Source organism: Pseudorca crassidens, chromosome 9 (genome assembly GCF_039906515.1).
Source record: "Pseudorca crassidens isolate mPseCra1 chromosome 9, mPseCra1.hap1, whole genome shotgun sequence".
Taxonomy (NCBI): Eukaryota; Metazoa; Chordata; class Mammalia; order Artiodactyla; family Delphinidae; genus Pseudorca; species Pseudorca crassidens.
In genome coordinates, this window is record NC_090304.1 from 54,114,353 (window position 1) to 54,142,089 (window position 27,737).

General features: G+C 54.8%; 1 protein-coding gene across 1 annotated transcript in view; it reads left to right on the forward strand.

Moving 5' to 3' along the window:
- Nucleotides 1-27,737, forward strand: part of UVRAG (UV radiation resistance associated) — a 352,887-nt gene that overhangs the window by 4,380 nt on the left and 320,770 nt on the right. The window contains 3 exon segments of the mRNA XM_067750404.1: nt 10,513-10,641; nt 23,109-23,313; nt 23,905-24,079. Coding sequence (XP_067606505.1) covers nt 10,513-10,641; nt 23,109-23,313; nt 23,905-24,079 — 509 coding nt within the window.

Consider the following 27,737-nt stretch of genomic DNA (forward strand, 5'->3'; position numbering starts at 1 on the left):
AGGTGATTGTCTCCCCCAGAAGAATGTCAGCCCTTTGGGAACAGGGACCCTGTCTGTCTTTCTCAGTGTTTGTCCCAGCATTTAGCACAGTGCCTGGTGTATAGTAGGTGCTCAGTAAATATTTGTTGAATGAATGAATCATTAATGGGACCTCAGCCCTCCTGAGCACTGCTCCTTCCTCTTGGCAGGAAGCCCTGCTTTTTGCTTCAGTGTGATTTCTCAATTCTCCCTCAGGCCTCCTCTGTGCCCACCCGTGCTGGGTGCTGGGCCTGCAGCTCTTCCCTGCTCTGGAGACACCACAGTCTCACGAGGAGCCGGTTCCAGGGCTGAGTGCTGAGGGCAGGGGGCTCACCACAGTTTCCTCCATTACTCCAGGGCTTAGAAGCCAGAGAGCCAGGATTCCAGCCCTGGCTTCACTTCTGCTCTGGGTATCTCACTCCCCCTAAATGGAAAATAGGATCAGAAAATCTCAAACTCTCAAGGATGTGAGGGTTTAGGTTAACACGAATGGAAAGCGCTTTGTAAACTAACTTGTGACTCGCCTGTTAGTCCTTGTCATTCATTTTGTGTGACACGTGCAACAGCCTCCAACACTATGGAGAGTGGCAGACTCAGCTCTGGGACATCCAGGAAGGCTTCTCACAGTGGGGACTCGCGTGTGGGCCCTTCAGTTTATTCATGGAGCACCTCTGTGTGTCAGACTCTGTGCTGCACACAGGTCAATCCATGGTCCCTGACTTTGAGGAAGTGAGACTAGGGGGATGACAGAGCACAGTGGTCCACATAGTGAAAGGGGAAGGAAGCATGGGTGGAGGCCTGGAGGTGAGGGTTAGGCAGCTAAATCATCCTGGGGTCAGGGAAGGCTTCCCGGAAGAGGCGACAGTCAATCTGAATATTGAAAGATGAACAGGTGTTACCAAGACAGGCAAGAACCTTCAGGTACAGGGACCAGAATAAATAGAGACATGAGATTTGTGTGGGAGGGAAAGTCTGACTGCAGGGTCTCTGGGCTACCAACCTGAGCTGAGGTCCTGGTGTGCTGAGAGACACGGGAGATAGAGGTTGCTGTATCCAGGCCTGGGGTGGCTCGCCTATGCCCTTTGCAGGGGCTGGGGGTGGAGATTTGAGAGCTGCTGGGAGAGGCCCCTGGTGCACAGAGCTTCTTGGCCTCCACCACTTCTGGAGCCTCCTGGGTGTGGAGTTGCTGCTGGCAGTTTTGGGGGTTTAGGGCTACGAGTCTCAGTATCCTCATCTATAGAACGGGCAAATGCATGATAAGAATATCTGCCCAGGTTATGGTGCAGACCCAAGGAAGCTGAACACACAGACCCTTTGGGCAAATCGACAGAAGCAGGAAATGTGAATTCATTTCACTATTAGAGCAGATTTAGGGGCCAGGAGGCTCACCCGGCATCTGCTTCCCGTGTGACCTTGGGCAAGACCCTGCCCTCTTGGGGCCTCAGCCTCCTCGTCTGTACAGTAAGGAGGGCTGCATAAGGCAGCCCCCTTGGGTTCATTCCAGCTCTGCTGCAGAAGTGTGATTCTGATCGTGCCCCTGACGGCTGTGGGATCCTGGGGGTCAACCTCCTACTCATTCTTGTCCCCAACTTGTCCTTGTGAAAATGGGCTCATGTCCTGCTTGGGGCCCAGGTAAGTGCCCCAGAAGAACCTAGCTCCCCACACTTGCCCATGTATTGTGATAAGGGCCTATTTTGAGGACTCCTTGGTGGTGACATACCCACAAGCTGGTGGTGTTGCCATGGCAACCCCTCCCACTTCAGTAGCTATTTTTTTGATGTGTCAGAAGGTGGGGTAGTAGAGAAAGCAGGCCATTGGGGTCCTCAGCAGTCACCTCCAGGGTCCTCCAGGGACACCTTTGGGTCAGATGTCCCAGTGGGCCCTGTTTTAAGGACACCTAATTTGCTTTAAGGTTACCTACTTAAAGAACACCTAACCCTTAAAGGGGAGATTATTAGTCTTTCGAGAAAAGAAATCACCAGTGTATTGGGACCAGGTGAATGGCTGGCTAGTTGCCTCGGGGCCCTTAGCCACCATCTGAAGCTGGTGGAGGGAATGGAAGGGGTGGGCAGCAATTTTCCCTGCTTTCAGGATGGAGCCCAGGACTCCTCAGCCTGGCATTTCCAGTCCTCCATGGCTCACTCCCCCTGCACGTTCTCGACTAGCTTCACCCATTCACACGGTTGCTATGCTTCAACCTGGTTGAACTATTTGCAGTTAATTCCTCAAAGTTGTGCGCTCTCTCCCTTCCAGGCCTTTTCCAGTGCCATTTGTGGGACTCCAGTACCTGGGGTCCTGACCCTGCACCCCCCTCCTGTCAGCCTGGCAAACTTACTCATCCTTTACATCTCACCTGACCCATCCATGACAGCATCCTCCAGGCCAGTTGGGTACCTCCCGTGGATTCCCCGGCCCTGGCCTACCCTCTGTGCCTCGTTGTTCACAGCCCTGTCTCCCCAGCCATAGCTGAGGTGGGCAGCCCCGGGGCGGAGCTCTTCCTCCTACAAGAGCCCAAGAAGCAGAGGCAGGGCAGGGTGGCAGCTCCCACCCTAGAGCAGCGCCTAGCCTGGCCTGTGAAGGATACTCAGAAAGTACTCGCTGAATGAATGTTAATGTTTGGCCTCCACCCTTCTCTCCCTCCTTCTGGAACCTTCCACTGTTGCCCCTGCCTTTAATCGTGATCCCTCCAGCTAGAGGAGACCTTTCCCTCCTGATTCCCCAGAAAGTTCCCGTTTGACCCTCTGCCGTGGCACAGGTCCATCATCTCTGTTCTTGTCCAGGCCCTGTTTATTCATCGCAGGTCCCTCGAGCATCCAGCTGGCAAACATTGACCAAGCATCTGCTCTGTGCCTGACCCCATGCTGGGCACAGGGACCCAGATGAGCAAATGCACACTCTCTCCCTGAATGAGAAAGGCTGAGTGCAGGATGAGGTGGGGCACATGGGGTGGGGGAGGAGGGCTTCCCCGAGGAAGAATCAGCCGGGAAGGATGAGGCCCATCTCTGACGGACCAGCTTTCAGGGCCTGGTAGGTACCCAGTAAGTGTGAGCTCAGTGACTGAGCAGATTGGGCCTGGAGGTGACAGGACTGTGTTTGGAGGGATGGCAGGCAGGGCCAAGAGTGTAGGGAGACTTCCTCGAGGGAAGAAGGGTCTGGCTGAGCATGTGGTAAGGCAGAGAATGGGCACAGCTTCGTGTGCAGGGCTAGTTGGAGCCCAACCCAAGGCTGGGCCTCTGAGATCAACAGGCATGACCCTGCAGAGCCATGACTGTCCCCCATCATCACACGTGAGGACTCCTGCTGAAAGGTGCTTGGCGGGGAGGGGACCCGGAAGAGAGCTTGCCTCTGGCCTTGAAGATGTGGCATTTCTTTGGCACTTGGACTAGCTTCCTGGACCTCAAAGGGTCTGCCAGGAGTCAGAATGTCCATCTCTCTGCCTCTGGCTCCCCTATACCCCTGGGCCCAGCCCTCTGGAGTAGCTTGGGGCGACTTCCTCACTGTCCACTTGGTAGCTGCTGGACCAGGGCAGAGCTTAGGTCGGGCTGGGCCCAGGTGTGGCATCCTTGGGGCTGCAGACGTGAGCAGGGTGACTCCCCCAGTCGGGAACCTGTGGCGGCCGTCCACATCCCTGTGACCTCTCTGGCACCTTTCTAGCTCTCTAACAGAGGTGCCAGACGCTGTTTGCCCCTTTGCCATAAGTTGTTTGGATTCCTCCCAACAATTCTGGATCATAACAGAGGAGGATGCCGAGTCTTCGACAGGGGAAGTGACTTTCAGGGTCTCACACTAAATACTAGTCAGAGCCAGGGTTTGAATCCTAAGTCTACTGAGGCCAGTGCCTCTGCTCCAAGCAAGGCAGGGGTTGTGAAACCCACTAGACAGGGGAGGAAACCCAGGCTTACTTGGTAATTACCCACCATTCACCCGGGTCTTTACTTTTTATGATACTCTTGCCTATACATCATCTCATTTAATTCTCCCAAGAATCTGGCAAGGTAGGTATTAGTCCCACTGTACAGACGAGGAAACTGAGGCTTGCACAGGAAGTGACTCACCAAGGCTGCACTTCCTGCGAGTTGGAGGTCAGGTTCTCCTGATGCCCGTCCGCCTGTCCTCTGCACCTTCTCCAGGCTGGTGAGCCCCTTCCCAGGATGCCAGTAGCTAAGGAGGGTAGAGGAGGCAGTGTGGGCCACCCAGAGGCCTGACCCAAGAATGTCATGTGTGCTCCAGTGTCCCCGTGGAGGGGAGTCAGCCTTGCTCCATGCCTCCCCTCCACAGGGGAGGATCCTCTTGCCTATCCCTCTAGCTTATTTTTCTTCATAGCTCTCATCACTGCCTGATGTTACAGCCTACATTTATGTGTCGGTGCTTTGTCTCTCCCTCAGCAGAATTTAAGCCCCCTAACAGGTGAGAGTTGACCTGCTGCATTCACTGCTATTTCCCCGGTGGCTGGCACAGTGCTGGGTACCTCAGAAGTGCTCCATGCTTATCCCTGTCCCCACCCACCTCCTCCAGGAGCCTACTTTGGGCTGCTTGAGCCCTTTCCATCTTTCCTATTCTCAGCATCTGTTTTGGGTAAATGTGAACCCCCGTTCCTGGGTCACTGAACATTCTGGGTTTGGGCCTGCCTCTTTGTAACTCCGTCTGAGTCTCTATTCCGGCAGTTGCCCCCAACCCCGAGTGCCCACTTTCCTCCTCTTCGCCTCCCAGATCTTGTCTTCCAGGCCCTGCTGAGGCCTCGCCACCTCCTTGGAGCCTCCCAGGCCAATGCCCCCGCTCTGCTCCCTCTCCTCGTAACACACAACCTCATGAGCACACACATCTTGAAAAACTTTGTGTTTGCTCATCAATTCCCCTCCCACTCTGGTCAGTGGTAAAAGCCATGACGAGAGCTAATCACCTAACAGGTGTCAGTCACCTAAGAGATGCCAAATGGACCTACATGCATTTTTTATTTTTATTTATTTTTTTTACCTTCCCAACCACCCTGACAGCTAGGGGTTCTTACCTTCTCTTTACAGATGAGAAACTAAAGCTGAGAGGGGCTAAGTGACTTGCCCCAGGTCACAGAGTTATGCAGGGCCAGGGCTGGCCCAGGGCCCTTTCTCAGATTACGGGGACTGGGGCTCAGATGCTGCCCCCTCAAGCCTGTGCGAGAGGAAGCCCTGGTTGCATCAGTCCTGGATGCGGCCTGGTCACTTTACCATCAGATGTTGGGCAAAGAGGCGATACACACCCATCCCCACCTGCCATGAAACTTGGGACATGGTTGGGACAGAGAGGCAGCCCTCCCTTCACCAGGGGTGTGTTCCTGAAGTCGGGGTGTAGACTGGCTTGTGTAGTGGGGACCAGCCCTCAAGAGCCTGGCATCATGGAAATGATGAGGGACTCAGAACTCAAATGCCTGCCGAGAGTCCTGGCTCCCCTATACCCTGACCTCAAGCAAGTGGCTTAACATCTTTTGGCCTCACCTTGCCTCAGTTTCCATCTCTGTAAAATGGGGCTGCCCATCCCTGCCTGTCTACCTTCCCGGAGAGTGCTGTGGGGCAGGGAAGCTCCGTATAGACATGGGGGCAGGGGGTTTCTCTCTGGGGGTAAGAGAGCTGCTCTGGGCCTCTCTGGCAGCTCCACTCCCTCTGCCCTCCCCAAGTCCAGGAGCAAAGGAGCTGTATAAAATAAATGGTGAAATCAGTGGTGCCCTGGAGCAGCTATTTGGATTGGTTACTGCCAGTTTCTCTTCATAGAATGAGTCAAGTTACTCTGTGGCCTGTCTCGTCTTCCTTCATGAAAATAAGACATCTGTAGGAAGTGGGTTCTGTTCTTATCGTGGGGTGAGGGAAACTCATGCTCAGAGAGGGCGAGAGAGGCTCACTTCCCCACCCCATCTCTGGGGTCCTCAGTGATAGGGCTGGGGGCCTTCCTGTCAGGCAGCTCAGTCTGACCTGGGCATCCAGGCCTTCAGCTGCCTCTGGGACTTCGGCATTTGTTGATTCATGCAATAAACCCCTTTGAGCTCCTTCTCTCGCCAGCCTGGCTGAGCTCTGGGCACATGGATGAATCAGGTACCAGCCCTGGAACCCAGGAGATGCTGGCCAAGGAGGATGACCAAGGAAATAGACACTGGCTGCAGTGGGACCGGCGCTGAGAGGGTGCGCAGAGAGTGCAGTGTGCTGGCGGAGGCTGGGGGAGGGGTGACGAGAGAGCAGATTGGAGCTGAGACTTGGCCAGGCTGTGGCTCCCTGCTGGTCACACCCAGGACTTGAGGACAGTCAGGCTGGGTATGAAGGTAGTGGCAGTGGTGACATCTGATTGTAGCACTGGCATCTCTTACCAGCTTCTGCAGGACCTCTCCCAGCCAAAACTGGGGCAGAGGAGATGCTGACAGCTGAGTGGTGAGGTCTGGCAATGACCTGGGGGTGCCCAGCTAAAGCCCCACTTCCCATCTGCCGAGCAGCTGTACCAGGGCTATTGCAGGGTGGTGAGCCTCTAGGTGGTATCCTCAGGAGGGTGGACACCAGAATCCAAGCAGTCAGAGAGATCATAAAATTCATCCTCCCCACCACCATTTTATATATGGGGAAACCAAAGCCCAGAGAGGTGAAGTGACTTGGCCAAGGTGACACAGGAGTTGGTGGTACAACTGGGACTGGAACCCCAAGGCCTGCTACCATTTAACTTACTGCACAAGATGCCTGCTCCTCTAGAGGAAAATAGGTCATGCATTTTCTCCTGTCGCCTCCCAGCGTTCCCCCACTTTCTTTTGGGGAGAAGAGAGAAGGAACGTGGGGAGACCTGCAGCACAGGGACAGAACGCAGGCCTAGAAGTTAGGCCTGAATTGAGTCCAACTTTGCCACCCTCTGGCCAAGTGACCTTGGCTGTGTCACTTCCCTGAGCCTTTATCACCATCAAAATGGCAGTGATGATGCCAAACTCACAGGACTGGTGAGGAACCAGAGTGCCTATGGAAGTGCATTGGAGGCCCTGAAGCTGCATGGGCCGTGCGGGCCGCCTACCTGCCACCCAGCCCTACAGAGAGAGAGCCAGGGGTTGGGGAGGGGGGCCTGAGGATCAGCCAGAGCAGAGACCTGCTCGTCCTTTTGCTCAGCAAACCTTGCTGAGTGTTGACTCTGGGCCAGGCTCCGAGAGGCCACTGGGAACCAAGCCATGGATCAGACCTAGGCCCTTGGGCAGCTCCCAGTGTGATGGGAGAGCGGACTTGTAATCAGCAGTCGGTACCAGGTGAGGGGCTGTGGGAACCTGGAAGGAGGACTCCAGTCCTCTCTTATTTCTCTGTTCTGCTGGCCTCTCCCAACTTCATGTACTGACAGTTTCTCTCCAAGATGGGTGGGGGCTGGTGAGATGGCCCTAGAGGGTTCCACGCTTGCATGGGCCTTAGAGCTGATAATGCCAGAGAAGGAAAGGTGACCTCTCTCCAAAGGCTCGCCTGTTTGGGTTTTGAAGGACGAGCTGCCTTATCTCATTGTTGGGGGTCATCAGGTGGGCAAGGCAAGGAGCGGCTTTCTAGGCAGGGGAGCAATGACTGGATATTTCTTAGATCCACAGGGGGCTTCCACTGGGCCTGTGGTTCAGCATCCTGGGCAGGCCAGCTCCCAGGGCTGGGCTCTGTGGTCAGCCAGGTCGGGATGGTCTGGCCAGGAGGCAGCCGAGTGGGCCCAGGCCTGAGGGGCACAGAGGGGCAGCACCCTCCCGGCCTCCCCCTCCAGGCAGCCCCCTCACTGTGCCACCCACAGGAACACCTGCCACTCCTCAGTGGACTTTGCATTTCCTAGTTGGTTGCAGCGCGGGCTATGGGCGGTAGTTGGGCCGAGGCAGGGAGGACAGACTGGGGAGTGTGGGAAAAGCCTAGCTCTGGCCAAGCTGCCCTGGGGCTTGTGGGAGCCCTTCAGGCCTTCTCCTTCTGTGTGGATAATAGGGTGACGGTTGAATAAGACAGTCTACATTTCCTGCACCCTGACTTTAGCTAATTGTGAGAGACCTGTAATAGCAGATGGACTTGGATTAGGAAACAAGGAAGAATTTTCCAGTTGTTTCAGTGGGGGATGTGTCACCAATGTGGACTTACTCTGCGTACCCCACCTCCAAAGCAGGAGAGCTCCATGTAGTGAGTGCGACCAGCTCGTTGGTCCTGACCCAAAGGCAGGGGCTAGACAGCCCTTTCTCTGAGCACTCCTTAGACATTCCTCAAGCACTCTTTGGGGTCCTGTTTGCAGTAGGAAGTGGTCAGATGAGACAACGTCTGATGCCTTTCCTTCCATCACCTTTTTTCCCCTGCCCAGTAGAAGGTGGAGGCCCCCAGCTCCTCCCTGCATCCTTCCCCCACCCCAAGCTTACCCTACCTAAGACTTTGGACTGAGTGTCCTGTTAAAATGCAGATTTTGGTTCAGTAGATCCAGGCTGGGGCCCTGCGTTTCTAAACAGCTACGAGACCACTCTGAGTAGGAAGGTGCTGGAGAACATTCTATCCTCTCTGCAGCCAAGGCACCCAGCCTGCCCCAGACCCAGGGCAGGGACTCGTCTCCCATGGCCCCTGCTTCCCTTCATCCCACACATTCCCAGTGGCGAGGGAATGACTTGGCAGGCCGGCCCTTGGATTGGGGTTCAGGCCTATGCCTGACCTTACTTCCCTCCCGCCTGTACTCCCCCAGTACACTCTCCCCACTTCTGAGCACAGGCCACCCTTGGACCTGCTGTACCCTGAGCAGGGGGCAGGGATCCTGGGTTCTGGCCCTGGCTAGGTAACCCTAGATAAGTCACTGCTTCTGTCCTCAGCGTCCCCAAATGTTCAGTTGGGCTGTACCAGATGACCCCAGAGGGCCCTCGGCCTCCAGGATGGGGTGTTGGAAAAGTGTGAAGGTAGAAACGGCTGTGATGGTAGGATATTTACGTAGAGGGCGAAGGAGCAGTTATGCGCTAAACCCCTGGCATGCCTGTGTAGCTCAGCCTATCATCTGCTTGGGTGAGTTCACATACTTCCACCTCCGCCCCAGGTGTCCTGTGGAGCAGCAGATGCTGCTGGGCACCCAGTATGTGCCATGCCCTGGGGATGTGGCTGTGCGCCCTCGAGGTCTTGCCTGAAGTCGCATAGCGAGTGGAGCCACGGTTGGCGCTGGGATCCGACGCTTCTGCCGTGCCAAGCCCCCTCCTTCTGCTCCACTAGACCAGGTGAAGGGGACAGGACTGACGTGTCTGCCTTGAGGCCTGGCGTTACTTACATGCCTCCCGAAAGTCAAAGTAATTGTTAACTTTCGGCAGATGAGGGTTGTGTCCCTTTCTAATCTCTGCCGTAACCTTGTTGAAATACAGATTTTGAAGAAACACAAGGGCTTGAGTGTAAGCCCTTATACCGCTCGCCCTCCCACTTCCGCAGTAGGCCAGGGAGAAAGGTCACGAGACCCTCAAGGACAAGATTGTGACTCAGCGGGGGGCCTGGCAGAGTGGGTCGTGTGAAGGAATGTTTGACCGGCACACGGTAGGTAGGCACTCGGTGAAGATGTGCTGAGCAAAGGACGTGCAGTTGGGGCTCAGCACATGTGGAGGTTTGAAGGGGGGCACTCCTTTGGCCCAGCTGCCGGAAGGAATGGGCTATGTCAGGAGCCTCGCCCATGCTCTTCCCCAGCGCTGCCTCTCCTGCAATCGCCAGGCTTTCCGGTCCCTCTGCCCATCAGCCGCTGGAGTCCAGGGCGTCATCCTGGGGCCACGGCCACAGAGCCAATTAACTGGGCACATCTTGTCCTAATTTATAGGCTTGCACTTGCTTGGTAGCAAACAGAATTGCAGCCCTCAGTGTTCCGAAGCTCACTGGCCACTGGAAGCAGGGGTTCCTGGCTGGTTCCTCTCTGGGCCCCAAGCTTTGGGCACTGAGATGAAGCTCAAAGTGTGAATCCCTCTGCAGGTGGTATCAGTGGCGTTGGCGGTGGGGCAGGAGGGCTCAGCTCACTGGGAAAGGGTATTAGTCCTGGAGATACAGGGGTGGGGCGTGGGTCAAGGATTGGGGGTGCGCAAAGTACACTTGGAGGAAAAAAACATTGCAGGTTGGATGTTGGCCCTCTGTCCTTGGCCTCACAGACACAGAGAGCAAAGATTAAATATTTGTACTAGATCCAGATAAAGGATAAAGACAAGAGTTTGATTGGGGTGAAGGGGAGGGAAGAAAACTGGCAACTATGGCAAGCCTCCCCCTAGCCTCTTTGGATACCCTGTTTGTTCTCCAAAATGACCCTTTGAGGGGGGACATCATTCCCATTAGGTATACATAGAAACTGGGGCACAGGGAAGCAAAGCATGTGAACAGCCCAGAATTATCAATACAAAACTGTTGTGTGGCAGGGCTGGGATGTGAGTCCAGATCTGTCTGATGTGTTGGCCCGTGCGCCTCTCATGTCTAGGAAGGTGTCTGTGGGAGATGGCTTGATGATGGGGACTCTGAGGCTGGAGGGAAGGGTGGACAGGCTGACATCTCTCTTCTGTCGCAGGCACTGGCTCCAGCATCCTCTCCGCCCTCCAGGACCTCTTCTCCATCACTTGTCTCAATAGGTCCAAGGTGGAAAAGCAGCTACAGGTCATCTCGGTACTCCAGTGGGTCCTGTCTTTCCTCATGCTGGGTAAGCCGGGGCTTAGAGGGTGAGGGCAGGCAGGGGCCACCTCCCCAGCAGATGTTGGAGAGGTGAGGGGTAAAAGCATCCTCCCACCTCCCACCTTTTGGGTCCCCGATCAAGTGGTCTACCCCAGGCACGCGTGAGGACTCACCAAGATTCACTGGGAGGTGGTGGTATGCTTCCCATTTTAGAGATAGAAAGCGCAAGTCTCAGAGAGGGTAAGTAACTTGTCCAAAGTCACACAGATTTGGGTCCAGGTCTATAGGACCCCCAAAGCGTGGGCTGTTCCCACATGCTGCCCTGCCTCCCAGCAGACATTTTCCCACAGGTATGTTGCTTTGCCTTCGGGTGGTGTGGTCCTGGGATTGAGTCCTGACTCCACCACAAACAAGCTCTATGACTTTACACAGGTTCCTTGAACTCCCTGAAAGTCAGTTTCCTCATTTTGAACGTGAGGAAAACGCTGTCTCACATGTCGCACGGGGCCAGGGCGTGGTGGGCCCCCAGTGTAGGGAGCTGCTGTCGGGAAGCGCCCTCAGAGCCCCCGCCCAGGCCTCATCCACCCTCTGCTGAGCACGGTCCCCAGCTGCTTCCTGCAGCCTATTCAAGGCTTCTCCTTGTCTCTCTCAACACCTCCCACTTCAGTGCTTTGGTTGCGTCTCCGGCAGGTCCAGGTTGGTGCCCCCGTCCCCTGGGTTGCCATCCAGACCGGGGTCAGGGTACCACAGGTTGTCCAGGAGGAGGAAAGGGCCCCTGGCCTGGGCCAGGCCCTGCTCTCCCAGCAGCCTCTCCTCTTCCCCAGGCCCCAGTGTCCTCAGCATAATAAGTGACTTCCCCAGCACCTCAGGGCAGACAGACCTGTTGCCGAGCATTGTAGAGTGAGTCTCTCGGGACAGCCTGCTCTTCAGGATCGTTCGGGCCAACGGGGATCATCAGAAATTACCGTGTCAGTGCTGAGCCGCATGCTCCCAGTAGGCGTGGGGGCCTCTGAGGCCACATTTCCAGGGCAGCAGCTGCCCCTCCCTCCCTCGGCAGGGCAGAGGGATGGGACGGGGCTTGCTATCTATAGAGCCCCCTCAGTGGACCGGGCACTTGATGTGTCTGTCTTTCCTTGACTTCCCACTTCACAGGTGAGGAAATAGGGACTCACAGAGGTTCCGTGACTCTCCGAGATGGTGAAGCTCGTTCAGAGGCAGAGTTAAGGATTAAGCGGAAGCCCAGAGCACTCACCAGGGAGTCCGGAATTAGTGGACCTGGTCTGAAATAGCCAGTCTTCACTTTGAGGCCCAAGAGCGGGCTTTAGGCGGTTCCGTGAACCCCTAAAATTAGGCGCAAAATTATATGTGAAAGTGTGTTCGCATTTTTCTGGGGTGAAGGACCATCACTGTCCTCAGATTTGTGCAGAGGCATATGGGCCTCAACAAGATAAAGAAACACTGGCTAGGGAACAGAGCAAATTAAACTGGCTCCCTGAGGGCTCAAACCTGCACCTTGGCCTGCTTGGCCAATTTTTAGAATCCCGGGAGTAGAGAGCACCGTGTAACCCCTCCATTTTCAGATAAGAAGCAGGGATCCAGTGAGGGAAGAGCCTAGCCCAGAATCACATGAGAAGGAAGTCATGGGGCCAGAACAAGACCCCCATGGACTCCAGCCTCCAAGCCCCTCCCTCGTCTGCTGTGCCAGCTCCCTTAGTCCCCATCTGCACCCAGAAGCCGCCACTATCCCACTGTCTTAGTGAGTCGGGGCTTGGCTGGTGGGGCGCTGAGCAGCTGGTAGAACCCCAACCCGTGCAGCACGTGGCAGGGACTGGCCCCAAGCTGTAGGTTAATAATAAATCGAGCCTAACCACAGCCCAGAGACCAGCCCGGCATCTTCCCGAGCCCTTGCGTAGGTGGGAGCCAAGCCTGCTTGGATGGGCAGGTGTGCTGAGCTGCTGCTAATTATTGTCCTGAGCAGCCCTGGCCACTCGCTCCCGCTGCCGCCCCAATCTACTGGCAGGCGCTCGCCTGGAGTTGCAAAGGCTGCTGTGGCCCCACGGGCCTCCCTCTCGAACAAAGTGACTCACCTCCATTTTTGTGCCACGGATCCCTCTGGTATCTGGTAAAGACTATAAACCTTATTCAGAGTTTTAAAATGTGTACTACAAAGTACACTGGATTTCAAAGGAAATCAATGGTATTAAAATATAAATACGTACACATTAAGACATCGAATTCCACATACAGTGACACATTCTTTTTTGTTATTACGTTAAAAAGATCTAGCAGCAGGCATAATCATTACTATAATTCTTTTTCTTTTTTTTAGCCGCATTGGGTCTTTGTTGCTGCGCGCAGGCTTTCTCCAGTTGCGGCGAGCAGGGGCTACTCTTCATTGCGGTGCGCGGGCTTCTCATGGCCGTGGCTTGTCTTTGTTGCGGAGCACGGGCTCTAGGCACGCGGGCTTCAGTAGTTGCGGCACATGGGCTCAGTAGTTGTGGCTCACGGGCTCTAGAGCGCAGGTTCAGTAGTTGTGGCGCACGGGCTTAGTTGCTCCGCGGCATGTGGGATCTTCCTGGACCAGGGACCAAACCTGTGTCCCCTGCATTGGCAGGTGGATTCTTAACCACTGTGCCACCAGGGAAATCCCACTATAATTCTTTTTTTTTAAAATAAATTTATTTATTTATTTATTTATTTTTGGCTGTGTTGGGTCTTTGTTTCTGTGCGAGGGCTTTCTCTAGTTGTGGCAAGTGGGGACCACTCTTCCTCGCGGTGCACGGGCCTCTCACTGTCGCGGCCTCTCCCGTTGCGGAGCACAGGCTCCAGACGTGCAGGCTTAGTAGTCGTGGCTCACGGGCTTAGTTGTTCCGCGGCATGTGGGATCTTCCCAGACCAGGGCTCGAACCCATGTCCCCTGCATTGGCAGGCAGATTCCCAACCACTGCGCCACCAGGGAAGCCCCCACTATAATTCTTTAGTGATGAGAATAAATGATTTTTCAAGATATCCCCAACTGCCATAAATGTGATACGGAAAAACTTTTGGTTTCTATTGGCGTCACTGCCTACAGGGGCTGCTGCTAAGACTACCGTGGTCTGGTACATAAATGAAGGAAACATTAAATTTCTATAAGAGATGGGTGAAAATTAAGATGTTGGTTTTTTTCCATATCCAAGTCCATGGATCTCCAGGTTGGACACTTATCTTTGTGTTAAGTCCTCTTCACACACTATCTCTTGTCGTCCTCCCAATACCCTGTTGGAAATCGAGGCTCAGGGATGGGCCGTGGCCAGTGAGCGGCAGGGCCCTGGCTTCATGGAAGAGCGTGTCCGTGCTCTTCCTGGGCTCCACTGCTGCGTCCCTGCAGTGAGCAGCCATAGGCTGCCCGCTAACGGGCCTTGGGGAGCAGAGTTTTGAATCATCACCTTGACCATGATGTGTGGGGTGGGGTGATTGTAAAGGTGGGTCCTGAACCTTCCGCATGTGGAGCCAGAAGTTGTTTGCATCTCCTGGCCCCAGGGGGGTTGGTTCCTGCTGCAGCCGTGTGATCTACAGGGATAGATCAGGGAGCCCCCTGTTCATAGTACTGGGATTAGACTCTGAGAAAGGCAGGTTGTTTGGTGGGTGTCATTCATTTTTGCCCAATAAACCTTTCCTGTGTTGGTTGCTAGGGCTGGAGAAGTTCATCTGACCTGGTTCCAGCTCCCAAGGAGCTCAGGGGCTGAAGGGCCGTCTGCTGGAAGGAGTCCAATGGGGGACGCAGATAACGATGAGACAGATGATAGGGGCTGTGGACACACAGGGGTGAGAGGGAGCGGGGCCCCCCAGCTGAGAAAGTCCAGAACTAGAATGCAGTCTCTGGACCCTCCATCTGTTCTCTTTCCTCCTCGCAGGCTGCCTTAGCACCACAGTGAGGACAGTGGGTAGGGACTCCCACCTTCCCAGAGAGCCCAGACATCTGGGCAGGGCAGCCTGGGGCTCTGCCCCCTCTGATCCTGCTACCCCTCAGCCAGTGTTAGGCGTTTGATGGCAGCTGGGTTTCCCGGCTGCTCAGACCCTAGCCTGAACCTCATGGCCCTGCCCAGGCCCACCCGGAGCACCCATCTGGCCGCTGAAGGCGCTTGGATACCTGTGGCGTCTAGGGGGCTTGTGACCCCTTTTCTAGGCCTAAGAATGGGGACCAGAGGCAAACTGCTCAACAATGTGAGTGACTTTGTAAGTGGTCTTAACTTAGTCACAGCCATTCACCAAGCTGCCTCCAGTACTTCACAGTTTGCCTTTAACAGGGTTTTACAGGCTGCAAATGCTTCCCTAGAGACTCACCTTCCCTGTCTGTGACATCACACTCCTGAGCTGGTCCTGAAAAACTGGACACCTGGCCACTGTATGTTCACCGCCTCTCCCAAGATAGTTGAACCACTTTTAACTACCTTGGGGAGAGGCTAGCTCAGAGGCTTAGAACAGGACCGCATTGTGGATGACAAGGGACCACAATTTTCCTGCCCTTAGCCTCATGGAGTGTCTGTGTCCAGCCCTCCCCTCTCCCTCGGGAAACCAGAGGAGGCTGAGCACGGTGGGAAGAAGAGAGCATGAAATGCAAAGCCAGGCAGCCCTAGAGCACCCGTGACTAGTGCAGCGCCCACCAGAGGGTGTGCCTACAACCAGGGTTGGCTTCCCTTCCTAGGCAGTGGAGGGGATGCTGGACGGAGGCCATGCTTCTCCCAAGCATGAGTACCTGTTGTCCCTGGTCCTGTGCTAAGTGACAGGGGGCAAAGAAGATGTGACCCAGCTAGTGTGGAGAATTCAGAGGTGAGAGGTCCGTGTGGGAGGACAGTATGATACCGGAGAACAGTTCCTGAGGTGAGGTCTGAGCTTAGCCTTGAAGGCTCGGTAAAAATTGGAAGGATAGAAGCTCTGATGAGGGCTTTCTGTGCCAGGTTATTCAACCTTATGGCCGGCAGGCCCAGAATAAAGGGACCACTGGAAGCTGGTCCCAGGGAGTCTTCAAGTGTCCTGCTGGGGGTTTTGAGAGAGGGACTGATGGGCTCTGGGCTTTGGCCTAGGACTGCCTGGTGCTTGGTTATACTGGAAGGGGGCCAGCCCTCCTCCTGGGGCAGGAGTCCCACTCTCCCACCTCCCTCCAGTGGCAGTCTGGGGCTTCTAATTTTTAGTGAATCTCTAAAGCCTGGTGCAGATTTTGGACTTAATAGTCAGACTTGAGTTTGAATCCTGGCTCTGCCTCATTCCTGCTGGGTGACCTTGGGCAAGTTACCTCCCCCTGGAGCCTCAGTGTTCTCATCTCTAAAATGGGGTAAAAGTCACGCTGCCCCACACTTGAGACAGTGACTCATCCCAAGTCCTGAGACATAGAGGCACTTGGCAGGTCCCTCCCCTCGTCCACAGTCACTATGCTGGACACTCGGGTGGGGAGAACATGCCAGGAGGGGCAGAAAGAACAGCTCTAAGGACAGCTTCACAAGAGATCCACCACCTCTGGCACTGCTGCCCAGACAACATGGAGCCCACGTGCCCCTCGATGCCGGGACAGCCCATCAGAGCCTAGGAGATGAGGCTTGTGTCCCCATGAGCCGGCTCCTCCCCTGCACCCCCACCCTGCCCCCGCCATGGCTGTGGGCTCCCTCTGCCCAGGGCCCCAGCTGTGCCTAGCTTAGTGCCATGGTAAACACTCAGTCACTTGGTGACCCCATGCCCAGAGGGGACTGAAGCCCACCCAGGGAGGACAGGCCTGACCGGGAGCCTTCTGCGTCCCCCCAGGAGTGACCTGCAGCGTCATCCTCATGTACACGTTCTGCACCGATTGCTGGCTCATTGCTGTGCTCTACTTCACCTGGCTGGTGTTTGACTGGAACACTCCCAAGAAAGGTACGAGCACAAGTCGCCCTGTCCGACCCCCTCGCCCTCGGGACACTCCCTCCTGCACAAGCTGAAGTTCCTCATCGTGGGTGCTACCCCTTTTTTACTTAGCACCTACTATGTGAATAGCATTGGGCTAAGCCAGGCTGTGGTTCTGGATGGGGGGGAGGGGGGAGGTTAATAGTGGCTCTAAGGTCACATAGTGGTCCTCACGGAGCTCACACTCAATCCAGGGTTTGCAAAACGTGAGGGAATGAACTTGGAAAGGGGCCCAGGGGGAGGGAGGAGGATGCTGCATAGGGCGCTGGTCACCTAGCTCAGGGGTTCACAGTGGCTCTGCCTGAACATCACTCTCTCCCACTCCTACTCCTTCCCAACGCTGTATTTTGTTCCCTGGAAGGTGGCAGGAGGTCACAGTGGGTCCGAAACTGGGCTGTGTGGCGCTACTTTCGAGACTACTTTCCCATCCAGGTAAAGACTTGTGGGTGTTATCTTGGGAGGGTGGGAATGGATGGGAAATCTGACTTCAAGCCTTAACCCACCCCTGCACAGTGACCGCATGTGCTGGGTTGAACCGTGTGACATCTCCCACTATGAGCATCTGTTGATACTCTACCCCACTTTATGCAGGATTTGAGGCAATTTAGGATACGTATAATGCTATACCAGGTAAAAAGAAAAATCAGGACTTCGGGGAAAATATACAAGTATTTCACCCATAAGGGTCAACAGAGTTGCAGTGGTTGAGCTTCATGGTCACCTCTGAGCTTCCTGGCAGCCAAGGCAAAAGGGGAAACATGATAGTTATTGGTCCTCATTTTGGGAAAGGAAGACGTTTGTTTCTTCCTTGCGGAAACAAGAGTTGTTCTAGCATTTGGATCTAAAAGGTGTTTCAGATACTGAGATCCTGGGTGATGTAAGGAGCAGGTATAATAGCAAATATTATGGCCATTGCTTGTCTGCCTTTCAGTGAATATTAAAGTCATAACTTAAAATGGAAGTGATTGGGAATTCCCTGGTGGTCCAGTGGTTAGGACTCAGCACTTTCACTGCTATGGCCTGGGGTCAATCCCTGGTCAGGAACTAAGATCCTACAAGCCACAAGGCGCAAAAGGAAGTGATTTATCAGGAGCAATACTACTAAGGTAGTCCAAGTTCATCTGGGCTGAACCAAGGATAGCAACAGGTGTGAGGGGCTTTCTTTCCTTCTGAAGCTCTTACAGAAATATCACTTCCCTCAGTCAGTCATGGGTAGGTCACTGGGGGTCCTGGCCATGGGAATTAGGGCCCAGAAAATTTGGTGGGCACTGAATGGAGAGTGAGAGCCTAATTGCAGAAGTGCCTGGGGAAGGCTTCTGGAGGCACTGCTGCTGGAACTCTGTCCTGAAGCTAGTAGCACTGAAGGGGCAGGGAAGACAATGAGAGCACCTGAGTTTGAGAAGAAGCCTGGGATGTGGCAGATGGTGAGTAGGTGGAGTGGAGAGGGAGGATCTCCATTTATTGGGAGGCTTCTAGGAGCCAGCACTTTTCCCCAAGGAGTCTGTCCTTTAACCCTCACAGTACCCTGTAAGGCGGGTATTAATTTTATCCCATTTTTACAGAAGAGGAAACTGAAGGTCAGAGAGTAGCACAGCAGAATGAGCCTAATAGGGGGTTGAGCCAAGATTCCAGTTGCTGTCTTGCCTCAAAGTCTCGGTTCTTCCCACCACAGCATGCTGCATCCCTATGCAGCAGAGCTGTAGGAAATAAGCTTGGACGAATCCTCAGGCTTCCCTCAGGCTTGGAGGACGGAGGCAGGAAAAGCAGGGCAGTCAGACCCTGGGTGAAGCCAGGGTGCAGTCTCCCCATATGAAGCTGGTTTAGACCAAGTTGATCTCTGGGTTTCCTTCCTCCTGCACCACTGGCTGCTCTGGGTCCCCCACACTGGTCTTCTGAGCACCTGCCTTCTCTGGGGCCAAACTCAAGGTCCTGACAAGATAAAAAGTGGCTTGGTCTGGCTTTCAGTTAACATTCTATCAGACCCCCTGCTGGTGGTCTGCAAGCTAGGTTGGCAGGGCAGAGGCTTCTGGGCCCTGGTGCATGTTGGTGACGCTGGTGGATTGTGGGTAACTCTGGCAGAATCCTGAAGGTTTTCCCTGCAGGGGAAAGACATGCCTATCCAGCTCACTCAGCACCCCAGCCCCGGCACACCCTAGCTGCTGAGGTAACCCAGCAGAAATCGGTGGGGTTTGAAAGTGGAGGCAGCGTGTGTGCATGCGGAAGTGTGCATGACACGGGGTGGTGTGTGTTTGCTGTTGTGAGTCAGCAACTGAGACATCCTGGCGTGCTGCCTGGGGGAGGTGGCCAGGTAACCCTACATTTCTCCGCTGCACTCACAGGACCAGCTCCCTCTGCCCATTCCAGCCTGAGCCCAGTTTTCCCAGGACCTTTGGGGTCAGAATTCCTGCTCCTCCCTTTCCCTGACCCCATCTCTCTGGCTGCAAGGAATCCAAGGCTGTTGTTGCTGGGAGGATGTTGCATCATAGGACCCAACCCTCTCATTTTGGAGGTGAGGAAACTGAGTCCCAAAGAGGGGCAAGGACTGGTCCCAATTGCACAGTGACTCCATGCCAAGGCCAGTACTAGAATCCAGGCCCCAGGTTCTTTCCCACTGGATCCCTACTGCCTGTTTCTCTGCGAAAGATCCAATCCCAGACTTCCCCACTGGACTGAGCCCCACTCCGTGGGTCTTCCTCCTCTGCTTTGCTGTTGGAGACCTGGGTTGAGGTCCTGGCCCGTCACTCTATTCACTGGCCAGCACTGTTGCTCCCCGTGTACTGCTGGGCCCCTGCAGGGCATGGGGACACAGAAGAATCAGCCCTGGTCCCTGCCCTTGGCTGGGCTCACCCTCTGATGGATCTTGCTAGATTCTGTCGCTTTCTGCCCATGGGACCGTGGGCATGCTTTCTCAAGCTCACTGAGCCTCATTACCCTCATCTGTGAAATGGAGCTGCTCATATGCTAAAAAGTGGTAAATTATGGTTGGATGTGAGGGATTATGTATTCTTTCTCTCTGCTAGGGCCCTTACCTTGGGGGCCGGGCCCCAGAGTGGCCTGCCCCTCAGGAAACCTCTTCAAGGCCAGTAGCTCCCCCCATCCAGAACAGGATGACCTGATGACCGCTGGTCAGTGCTGGGACAGACAGGTACCCTTCCCCACTGATCTCTGCCCTTCCCGAAGAACCAAAAGAAAACCCCGTGTCCCTTATCTCACCTCTGTTCCAAGAAGACAGCTGGGAGTTGGAGCCACGTGACCCATGTGAGCTGGCCCTGGGAGGGCCCCTAGGCACCAGGACCAAAGCCAAGCTGGGCCTGAGGCATCTATGCCTCAGCCTGGGCTCTGTGCTTGCTGCTGGTTGACCTTGGCCAAGCCCCTGCCCCTTGGGGCCTCAGGCTCCTCTTCTGTGTGTGGAGGATTTGGCCTTAGTGACCTGATGTCAGGGCTGATGCTCTGTGGAGTCGTGTATGACCCTCCTGTCCCACCCCCTTTTCCCAGCCTCTTGCCAATGGTTGGGTAATGATTTCTAACTGTGCCCACCCACCCCTCCCCACTCCCTTATTGGTGAAGCTCTTTGCTCTTTGCCACCAGGGCAGCTCAGCTGGCCCAGAGAGCATCCCTTCTCCCAGCAGAGGTGGGGCTCACGTGTTAACAGCAGCCACCAGGACCACCAGCTACCTGGAAGAGGAGTGGGCAGTGCCCGGGTCACCTCTCCTCGAGAGATGGGCAGGATCTTTGGAGAAGAGACTAGGAAACACTCTCTGAGCTTATAGTCACCTATCTGTCCAACTGCCTCATTTCACAGATGGACCTACTGAGGCCCAGAGAGGAGGGACTGTCCCAAGGTCACAAAGCAAGTCAGTAGCAGGGCTGGTATAGAAACCAAGGCTGTGTCTGCTTCAGGACCTGTGTTCTCATTCCTTTGTTCCCCTGCCGTGGTGCCCCACTGTGTCAGCTTAGGCGAGCCTTCGTTCCTCTCTGGTTCTGAGTTTCCTCCTCTGTATGGTGCCAGGCTGGGACAAGGCTACCTGAACACCCTACCTGCCCGGGGAGGCAGGGTGGGAGGGGCGACTTGCCAGGAATGTGTCCCAGGCTCATGTCAGCCAGCAGGCCTGACCTGGGCAACCCCTTGGGCTGAGACTTTGCCATGGGTAAACAGTCAGGGGACACGCGAGCAGGTATGTCAACAGAGCCTTCATCAGCAGTGTCCTTCCTCCTCCCTCCTGAATGGACACTCTGTCCACCCATGGCGAGGGGAGTGTGGCATGAAGACAGATCAAAGCCGTATCAGAGGCCCGTCCTTTTCTGGGTGCTGCCCCAAGGGCCATTAACCTGCACTGTGCCCCAGGGCACCTCATTTAACCAATGTCCCACCAGAGAGAGGCTTGGGGGAGGGAGGAAACGATTTAAAGAGCTAGCTGGGGTTCCGCCAGGTGGCCCATCTGTATCCCAGGTCCAGGGAAAAGCACAGCTGGGTGGCCTAGTCTAGAGGTGGAGGATGATTTGCTGTGACCTCTGGGGAAGCAGCAACTCCTTTCTCTAGGTCTTAGTCTCTACCTTGTAATCAAAGGAATGGCCCAGATCAGGGGTCTTCCACCCCATCCTGTGCTGGGGGCTCCCAGGCCCAGCCATCAACTCAGGAGCAAGTTTCCAATGCGGTACTGGCTGCCTCCGCTCTCGCCTCAGCGCCTTCCTCGCCCATGGAAACCGGGACAGGGTGCTTTCTCCTTCTGGCTTTCCCGAGAGCTAACGCGGTAGGGCAGACGTGCTCTCTGCGGCAAAACCTCGGAACAACCACTTCTCGAAGCGCGTGTGAAGCTGGGCTTCCCCCACCTCCCTGGCCGTGGATTCAGCTGCTGCTCTTCCCCATTTATGTGGCGGGCAGCTAAGGATTACTTGGGGATTTGAGCGGCTTTAATCTGCTCGCCAAAGGCAAAACGGGAGAAAGAGTACAAATGCCCCAAGCAACAGGGTACGACACGGGGTCTTTCTCACAGTCACACGTACGGGCAGTTACAGAGCTGGGAGGGGTGCCAGCCACCCTCACTCCCATCCCCTTCTGGCCTCCATCACCTGAAGATTCAGATTTCAGTTTCCCGGAGGCCAACTGCACCCCACACCCCCCAAACTGAGCGCGGGGTTCTTCCCTCAGTCAGGGAGTTCCCAAATCTGGAGTCATAGAAAACCCAGGCTCTTGACATTCTGCCGGTGGCCAGGGGCTCTGCTCCAGCTGGCACCAGCGCGGGGCAGGGGGAACCTTGAAGCACTGCAGGTGGGAATGTCATCATCAGTGCCTCTTCTCCAGAGGCAGGGCAGCCCACCGGACCAAAACGGTCATACCCTTTGACCCGGGAACTGTCTTTCTTGATGTTTGTCTCAAGAATGCAAGCAGACATGAGGACAAAAATAAGGTATTTATGGAAGCATTATTTCTGAGGGAAATTTTAGAAGCTTTTTAAAGGCCCATCAGTCAGGGTTTGATTACAATTCTATTCCGTGTAGCATAGCCGTGAGAAGACATGTTACTGAGGGATTTTGATAAGGAAAAATAGCTATGATATGCTTGGGAGGTAATTATTTCAAAATCATATCAACCATATGACCTCAGTTTTGTGTTAAACAGAACATTTGGCTATTTGAGTAGAAAAAAAGCTCACCAGAGTCAGAGCGGTTTATCTGGTTGGCGGTGTGACAGGTGCTTTGGATTTTCTCCCTGCTTGCCCATAGTTTTAAAATTCTCTGATTATTCATTCGTTTTCTAATCCTAAAAGAAAGTGATGTTTTTCTGAACAAGATGCCAATCCTCTCCATCCCTCTCGGCACCCTCCACCCCATCATGTTTCCTGTGATACTGGGTCGGTGCCTCTTGCTGCTCAGGGTTTAGGGAAACTTTGCACCATCCAACCCACCGTCCAAGCCACCAGTCCCAGGGCGGGAAGGCAGTCATCCTTTAGAGCATCCAGGACACCTTTGTTGATGGCGCCACAGGTGAGCGACTCCAGCTGTACGGCTGACCTCCCCTGCCCGCAGTGTGGCTGGCACAAGGGCTGTGGCCCGTCCTTCTGCTTCCTGCATCAGAGCCTGAGCTGAGTCTGGCTGTCTGGAAGGAGGTTTCCATTCAGGCCAGCTGCACTGTCCCTTCTCTGGCCAAAGAAAGGGACTTGGACTTTATGCCAGTGGAAGCTGGACATCCCTCTTGATCTGAGAGTGACAGGAGTTGCACTGGGGTTTTAGAGCAGTCACTCTGGCTGTGGTGAGGAGGATGGGCCCAGAGAGAGGGAATGCAGGAGGCTGGCAGAGTGCAATTAAGAGGACCTGGTGTGTTCGGCTGGAGAAATAAGGGGAATGAGGGAGAAAGTTTCCCACGCCCTTCCCAGGGACTCGAAGTCCAAATGGTGACTTGCAAGTACCCGGCACCGAGAACCCAGTGATGAGAGTCTGAGGTCGGAGGAGAGAGTCAGTCCAGTCCTTCAGGCCCAGGCTTCCAGGGGCCAGGGCACACCTAGTGCCTCCCCTACCTCTGGGTGTGCCCCAGTACTCCTCTCTTGGCCAGCTTCCTCTGACCTGAGGTCTTCCCTGCAGCTGGTGAAGACACACAACCTGCTGACCACCAGGAATTACATCTTCGGATACCACCCCCACGGCATCATGGGCCTGGGTGCCTTCTGCAACTTCAGCACAGAGGCCACAGAAGTGAGCAAGAAGTTCCCTGGCATAAGGCCCTACCTGGCCACGCTGGCCGGCAACTTCCGGATACCAGTGCTGAGGGAGTACCTGATGTCTGGAGGTGAGAATCCAGACATGTCCTGCGTGTCCCTGCCTGAGCCACTCCATTGGCCAGGAAGCCAACCCACCGTGCCCTGGTGCCTGGTCCTGTGTTGGAGACGTGGTCTGCTGAGGCACAGTGGGTCAGGGCTGAGTGGGAGAGCTGTTCATACAATCTTCAGGGTTCAACTAGGATAACATCTTCCCTAGAAAGCCTTCTCTGACCCCTTTTCTGGGCATCTCCAGCCCCTGTGCTGCCCTTTGCACGATTTAATCATCGTCCATGACTCTCATTATCCATCCACCTTGATCCCCACCAGCCTGACTTACTGGGATTCCCTAGCACCTGGCACCAGCATGACACAGTTAGGACCTCAGGGAACGTTTGCCAAATGAATGCATTCCCTAAACAACCTTGTGTCATTGTCCCCACTTTACAGATAAGTAAGCTGAGGCTCAGAAAAAGGAATGGCTTACGTGGGGCCATACCTCCAAGTGGCTGGGTTAGGTCTGGGACCCAGGTTCACGGCTCTGTCTATATTTGACCATGTGCAGGGGGTAGGGAGTGCATCCATGGGCAGCCCTGACTGTGTGTCCCCCCTCCACTCCCCAGGCATCTGCCCTGTGAACCGGGACACCATAGACTACTTGCTTTCAAAGAATGGGAGCGGCAATGCCATCATCATCGTGGTGGGGGGCGCGGCCGAGTCCCTGAGCTCCATGCCCGGCAAGAATGCAGTCACCCTGCGCAATCGCAAAGGCTTTGTGAAACTGGCCCTGCACCATGGGTGAGTGCCTCCCAGAACACGTGTGCGCGCGCATGCGCACACCTGTCAACAGTTCTGCGCAGCCCAGGGCAGCAGCTCCTTGCCTCCTGAAGGCAGAACCCAGACCCCAGGAAGGCAGAGAAGGGGGTTAGCTATCCTGTGGGGAAGGGGAGGTTGGAGCCCAGAGGTTCAGGCCAGGGTTGCCCAAGCTCAGGCTGGGCAGCCAAGTGGGCAAAGATGCAGCCTGGGTCTCCTGGGCCCTGGCAGGTGGGCTGAGAGGCCAGCCAAGCCCAGAGTCAGCACTGTGCCCCAGGGCCAGAGCGTGTCATGCAGCTAGGAGAGCGAAAGGCCAGGAAGGAGGGTGTTGTGGCCCGAAATATCAAGGAAGCCTTCTTGGAGGGGTAACCCTGGGGACAGGCAGAGAAGAGCTAGGCAGCTTGATTTCTCCGACCTTTTCTAGGGGTACATTCTGGATAGCCACCTGTTCAGCACATTTCACTGGACAAAGCGCATTTACTTCTACGGTCCCGTTTGATTCTCCTGCAAAATCCTGCAGGGATGCCATCCCCATTTTCCACTTGAGAAAACCGAGTGAGGCTATAGTGGCCTGGTCAGGGCCACATTGTAAAGCCCTGACATGCTCCCCAGTCACTAACAGGGGCAGAGGGCCTGTCCCCGTCTGGCAGCGAGGGGACATGTGGTCTGGGGTCCCCCGGGTGATTCTTGTGCACCCCTGACAGAGGGGAGTTCAGCTGGCGTCTGGGGCCTCTAGGGCCGCCAGGAGGAACTGAAGCCAGTGATTGGGCTATGACAGACCCTGGCGTCTCCCTTCCAGAGCCGACCTGGTTCCCACCTACTCCTTCGGGGAGAATGAGGTGTACAAGCAGGTGATCTTTGAGGAGGGCTCCTGGGGCCGATGGGTCCAGAAAAAGTTCCAGAAGTACATTGGCTTCGCCCCGTGCATCTTCCATGGCCGAGGCCTCTTCTCCTCCGACACCTGGGGGCTGGTGCCCTACTCCAAGCCCATCACCACCGTGGGTGAGCCCCCCTTCCTCCAGACCCTGAACTCGGGTGCCACAGCTAGTTTAGTGGCAGAGTTAGGATTCAAATCCATCCCTGGCTCTGATGTCCATGCCCTGAGCCATGAGGACGTGGACCTGTTTGGGTGCTGATGGGAATGATCGTTGCGGGAGGGGGATAGGGGATAGTTCCATTACGATGAGCTAAGCTGTGCTAGATGAGAAAACAGGACTCAGCAATTCTGTGTTTTCAGAGCCCAAGTCTATCAGGGAAGACCCCCTTACAGCAAAGACCAATAGGGGGTGTGAGGAGGACGTGCAGGGTGCTCTGGAGGGTCATAATGGACCCCAGGGAGGAGGTGACTCTTTTTTTTTTTTTATAATTTTATTGTTTTACTTTTGGCTGTGTTGGGTCTTTGTTGCTGTGCACGGGCTTTCTCTAGTTGCGGCGAGCGGGGGCTACTCTTCGTTGTGGTGCACGGGCTTCTCATTATGGTGGCTTCTCTTGTTGTGGAGCATGGGCTCTAGGCACATGGGCTTCAGTAGTTGTGGCACACGAGCTCAGTAGTAGTGGCGCATAGGCTTAGCTGCTCCGCGGCATGTGGGATCTTCCCGGACCAGGGCTCGAACCCGTGTCCCCTGCATTGGCAGGCGGATTCTTAACCACTGCGCCACCAGGGAAGTCCCTGTGACTCTTACACTATTGGCTGAATAGGAATTATCCTGAAAAAGAGGGGAGGAAGAGACATTTTGTCAGAAACAGTAGCCTAAATGAGGTTCCTGCAGCAAGATTGTATAGATATTTGAGGAACAGATGCAAATCAATATACCTGGAGCAGAAGCCTGTGAGAAGCGTAGCAAAAAAACTGGCTGCACTTCGCCCCCAGCTGTGTTGTTTTGCGTTCATATGAGACAGTTTAGAGGATTCCAAAGAATTATCTATTGTAGGAGTATGTGTGTCTGTGTGCATCTGTTAATGGTTCACAATCTAGAGATCACATAAGAGCATGGAGGCCGCAAGCCATGGACTTCAGGGGCCAAAGCTCACATAGATACTTTGAGTTCTTATCAGGGCCAGATGTTTTGCTTTGTACTTTTTCCAGAGAGATCAACTTCCTGCATTTTAGGTCACACGATCCAGACTCACCCTTGACTCTTGTTACACACAAATCCCATACCAGGTCTGACGTCTGTGAGGCAGCGGGGACATTTCCATGCATGGGGTGGCTGGAGAGGGACGGGGTCTAGTGGACGGCGTGAAGGCGTTTGCTCCTCACCTTAAGAATGGAAAACTGGGGAGTTTCCTGGTGTCCTAGTGGTTAGGATTCTGGGTTTTCATTGCTGTGGCATAGCCCTATAAGGAAGGATCCCCATGTGATAGGTGAGGAAACTAAGGCGCAGAGAGGTGAAGTGATGTGCCCAGAGCGGGGCAAAAGCAAAGCCATTACCTGATCCCACACCTCTCACAGGAGCTCCCAGCTGAGTACTGGACTTGATCCTATCTGCTGCTTAGTGGCTATGCGGCCTTGGGCAGGTCCCTTCCCGTACCACTGGGCCCCAGTCTTCTCACCTGTAAAAGGGACAGCCTGCAATGGAGCACATTCAGCACAGTTCCTGACAGGCGGCTGGCACGTAGCGCAGGGTCGCTACCATCGGCGTTATGGTGGATGCCCGGGGAGCGTGGGCCGAATGGCACTGACTAACCAGAGGCCTGTGCCCCATCCCTGCAGTGGGTGAGCCCATCACTACCCCCAAGCTGGAACACCCGACCCAGCAGGACATCGACCTGTACCACGCCATGTACGTGGAAGCCCTGGTGAAGCTCTTCGACCAGCACAAGACCAAGTTCGGCCTCCCGGAGACCGAGGTCCTGGAAGTGAACTGAGCCTGTCCGCGGGGGACAGCTTCTGGGAGGAACCAGCTGCAAATCGTTTTCTACCAAGTTCTCTAGTGCTTTTTGTTCTGTAAATGTGAAAGCGTCATGGGTGTCTGTGGGTTATTTAAAAGAAATTATAATAATTTTGTTAAACCATTACAATGTTAGGTCTTTTTTTAAGAAGGAAAAAGTGAATGTTTCAAGCTCTTTCACTTCCAATTTGTCCTGTTCTAGGTGGTGGCTGACCCATCTGGGCCTTTATGGTTTCTCAACCAACCCCTCTTCTCTCCTTCCCAAAATTACAGAGAAAACTCAGTCCTGGTTAACTGGGGAAGAAGGACAGCCATTAGTGACTCAGGCCAGTTAGATTATTTGCCCTTTGTCCCTGGGGGATGAGGGGCCAGAATCTTCCTCTAATACAAACATCTCTACAGCCGGCTACCCCACGCTTGACTGCACGACCAGCTGCTTCTGCCAAGGGGAAGACTCAGAGGCAACAGGGGTCCCCACTTTCAAAAGCTCAGGGATAAACATCTGGAATATTCAAGCTCAATTCTCCTCTCTGCCACCCCCCACGGCCCCAGTCTCTGAAATCTGAGCCTGGACTGGCCTCCAGAGAGAGGATGGAGGTGGCGGTGATCCCAGGCTGGGGGATGGAGCTGCCCAGTTTAATCATCTCTTGGATTACCAAGCCCCACCACGTTCTGGTTGGAGTGCTGGTTTTCCTCAGGGAGCTGATGACATGGACCCAGCACAGACCCCGCATTGGCCTAAATCACATACT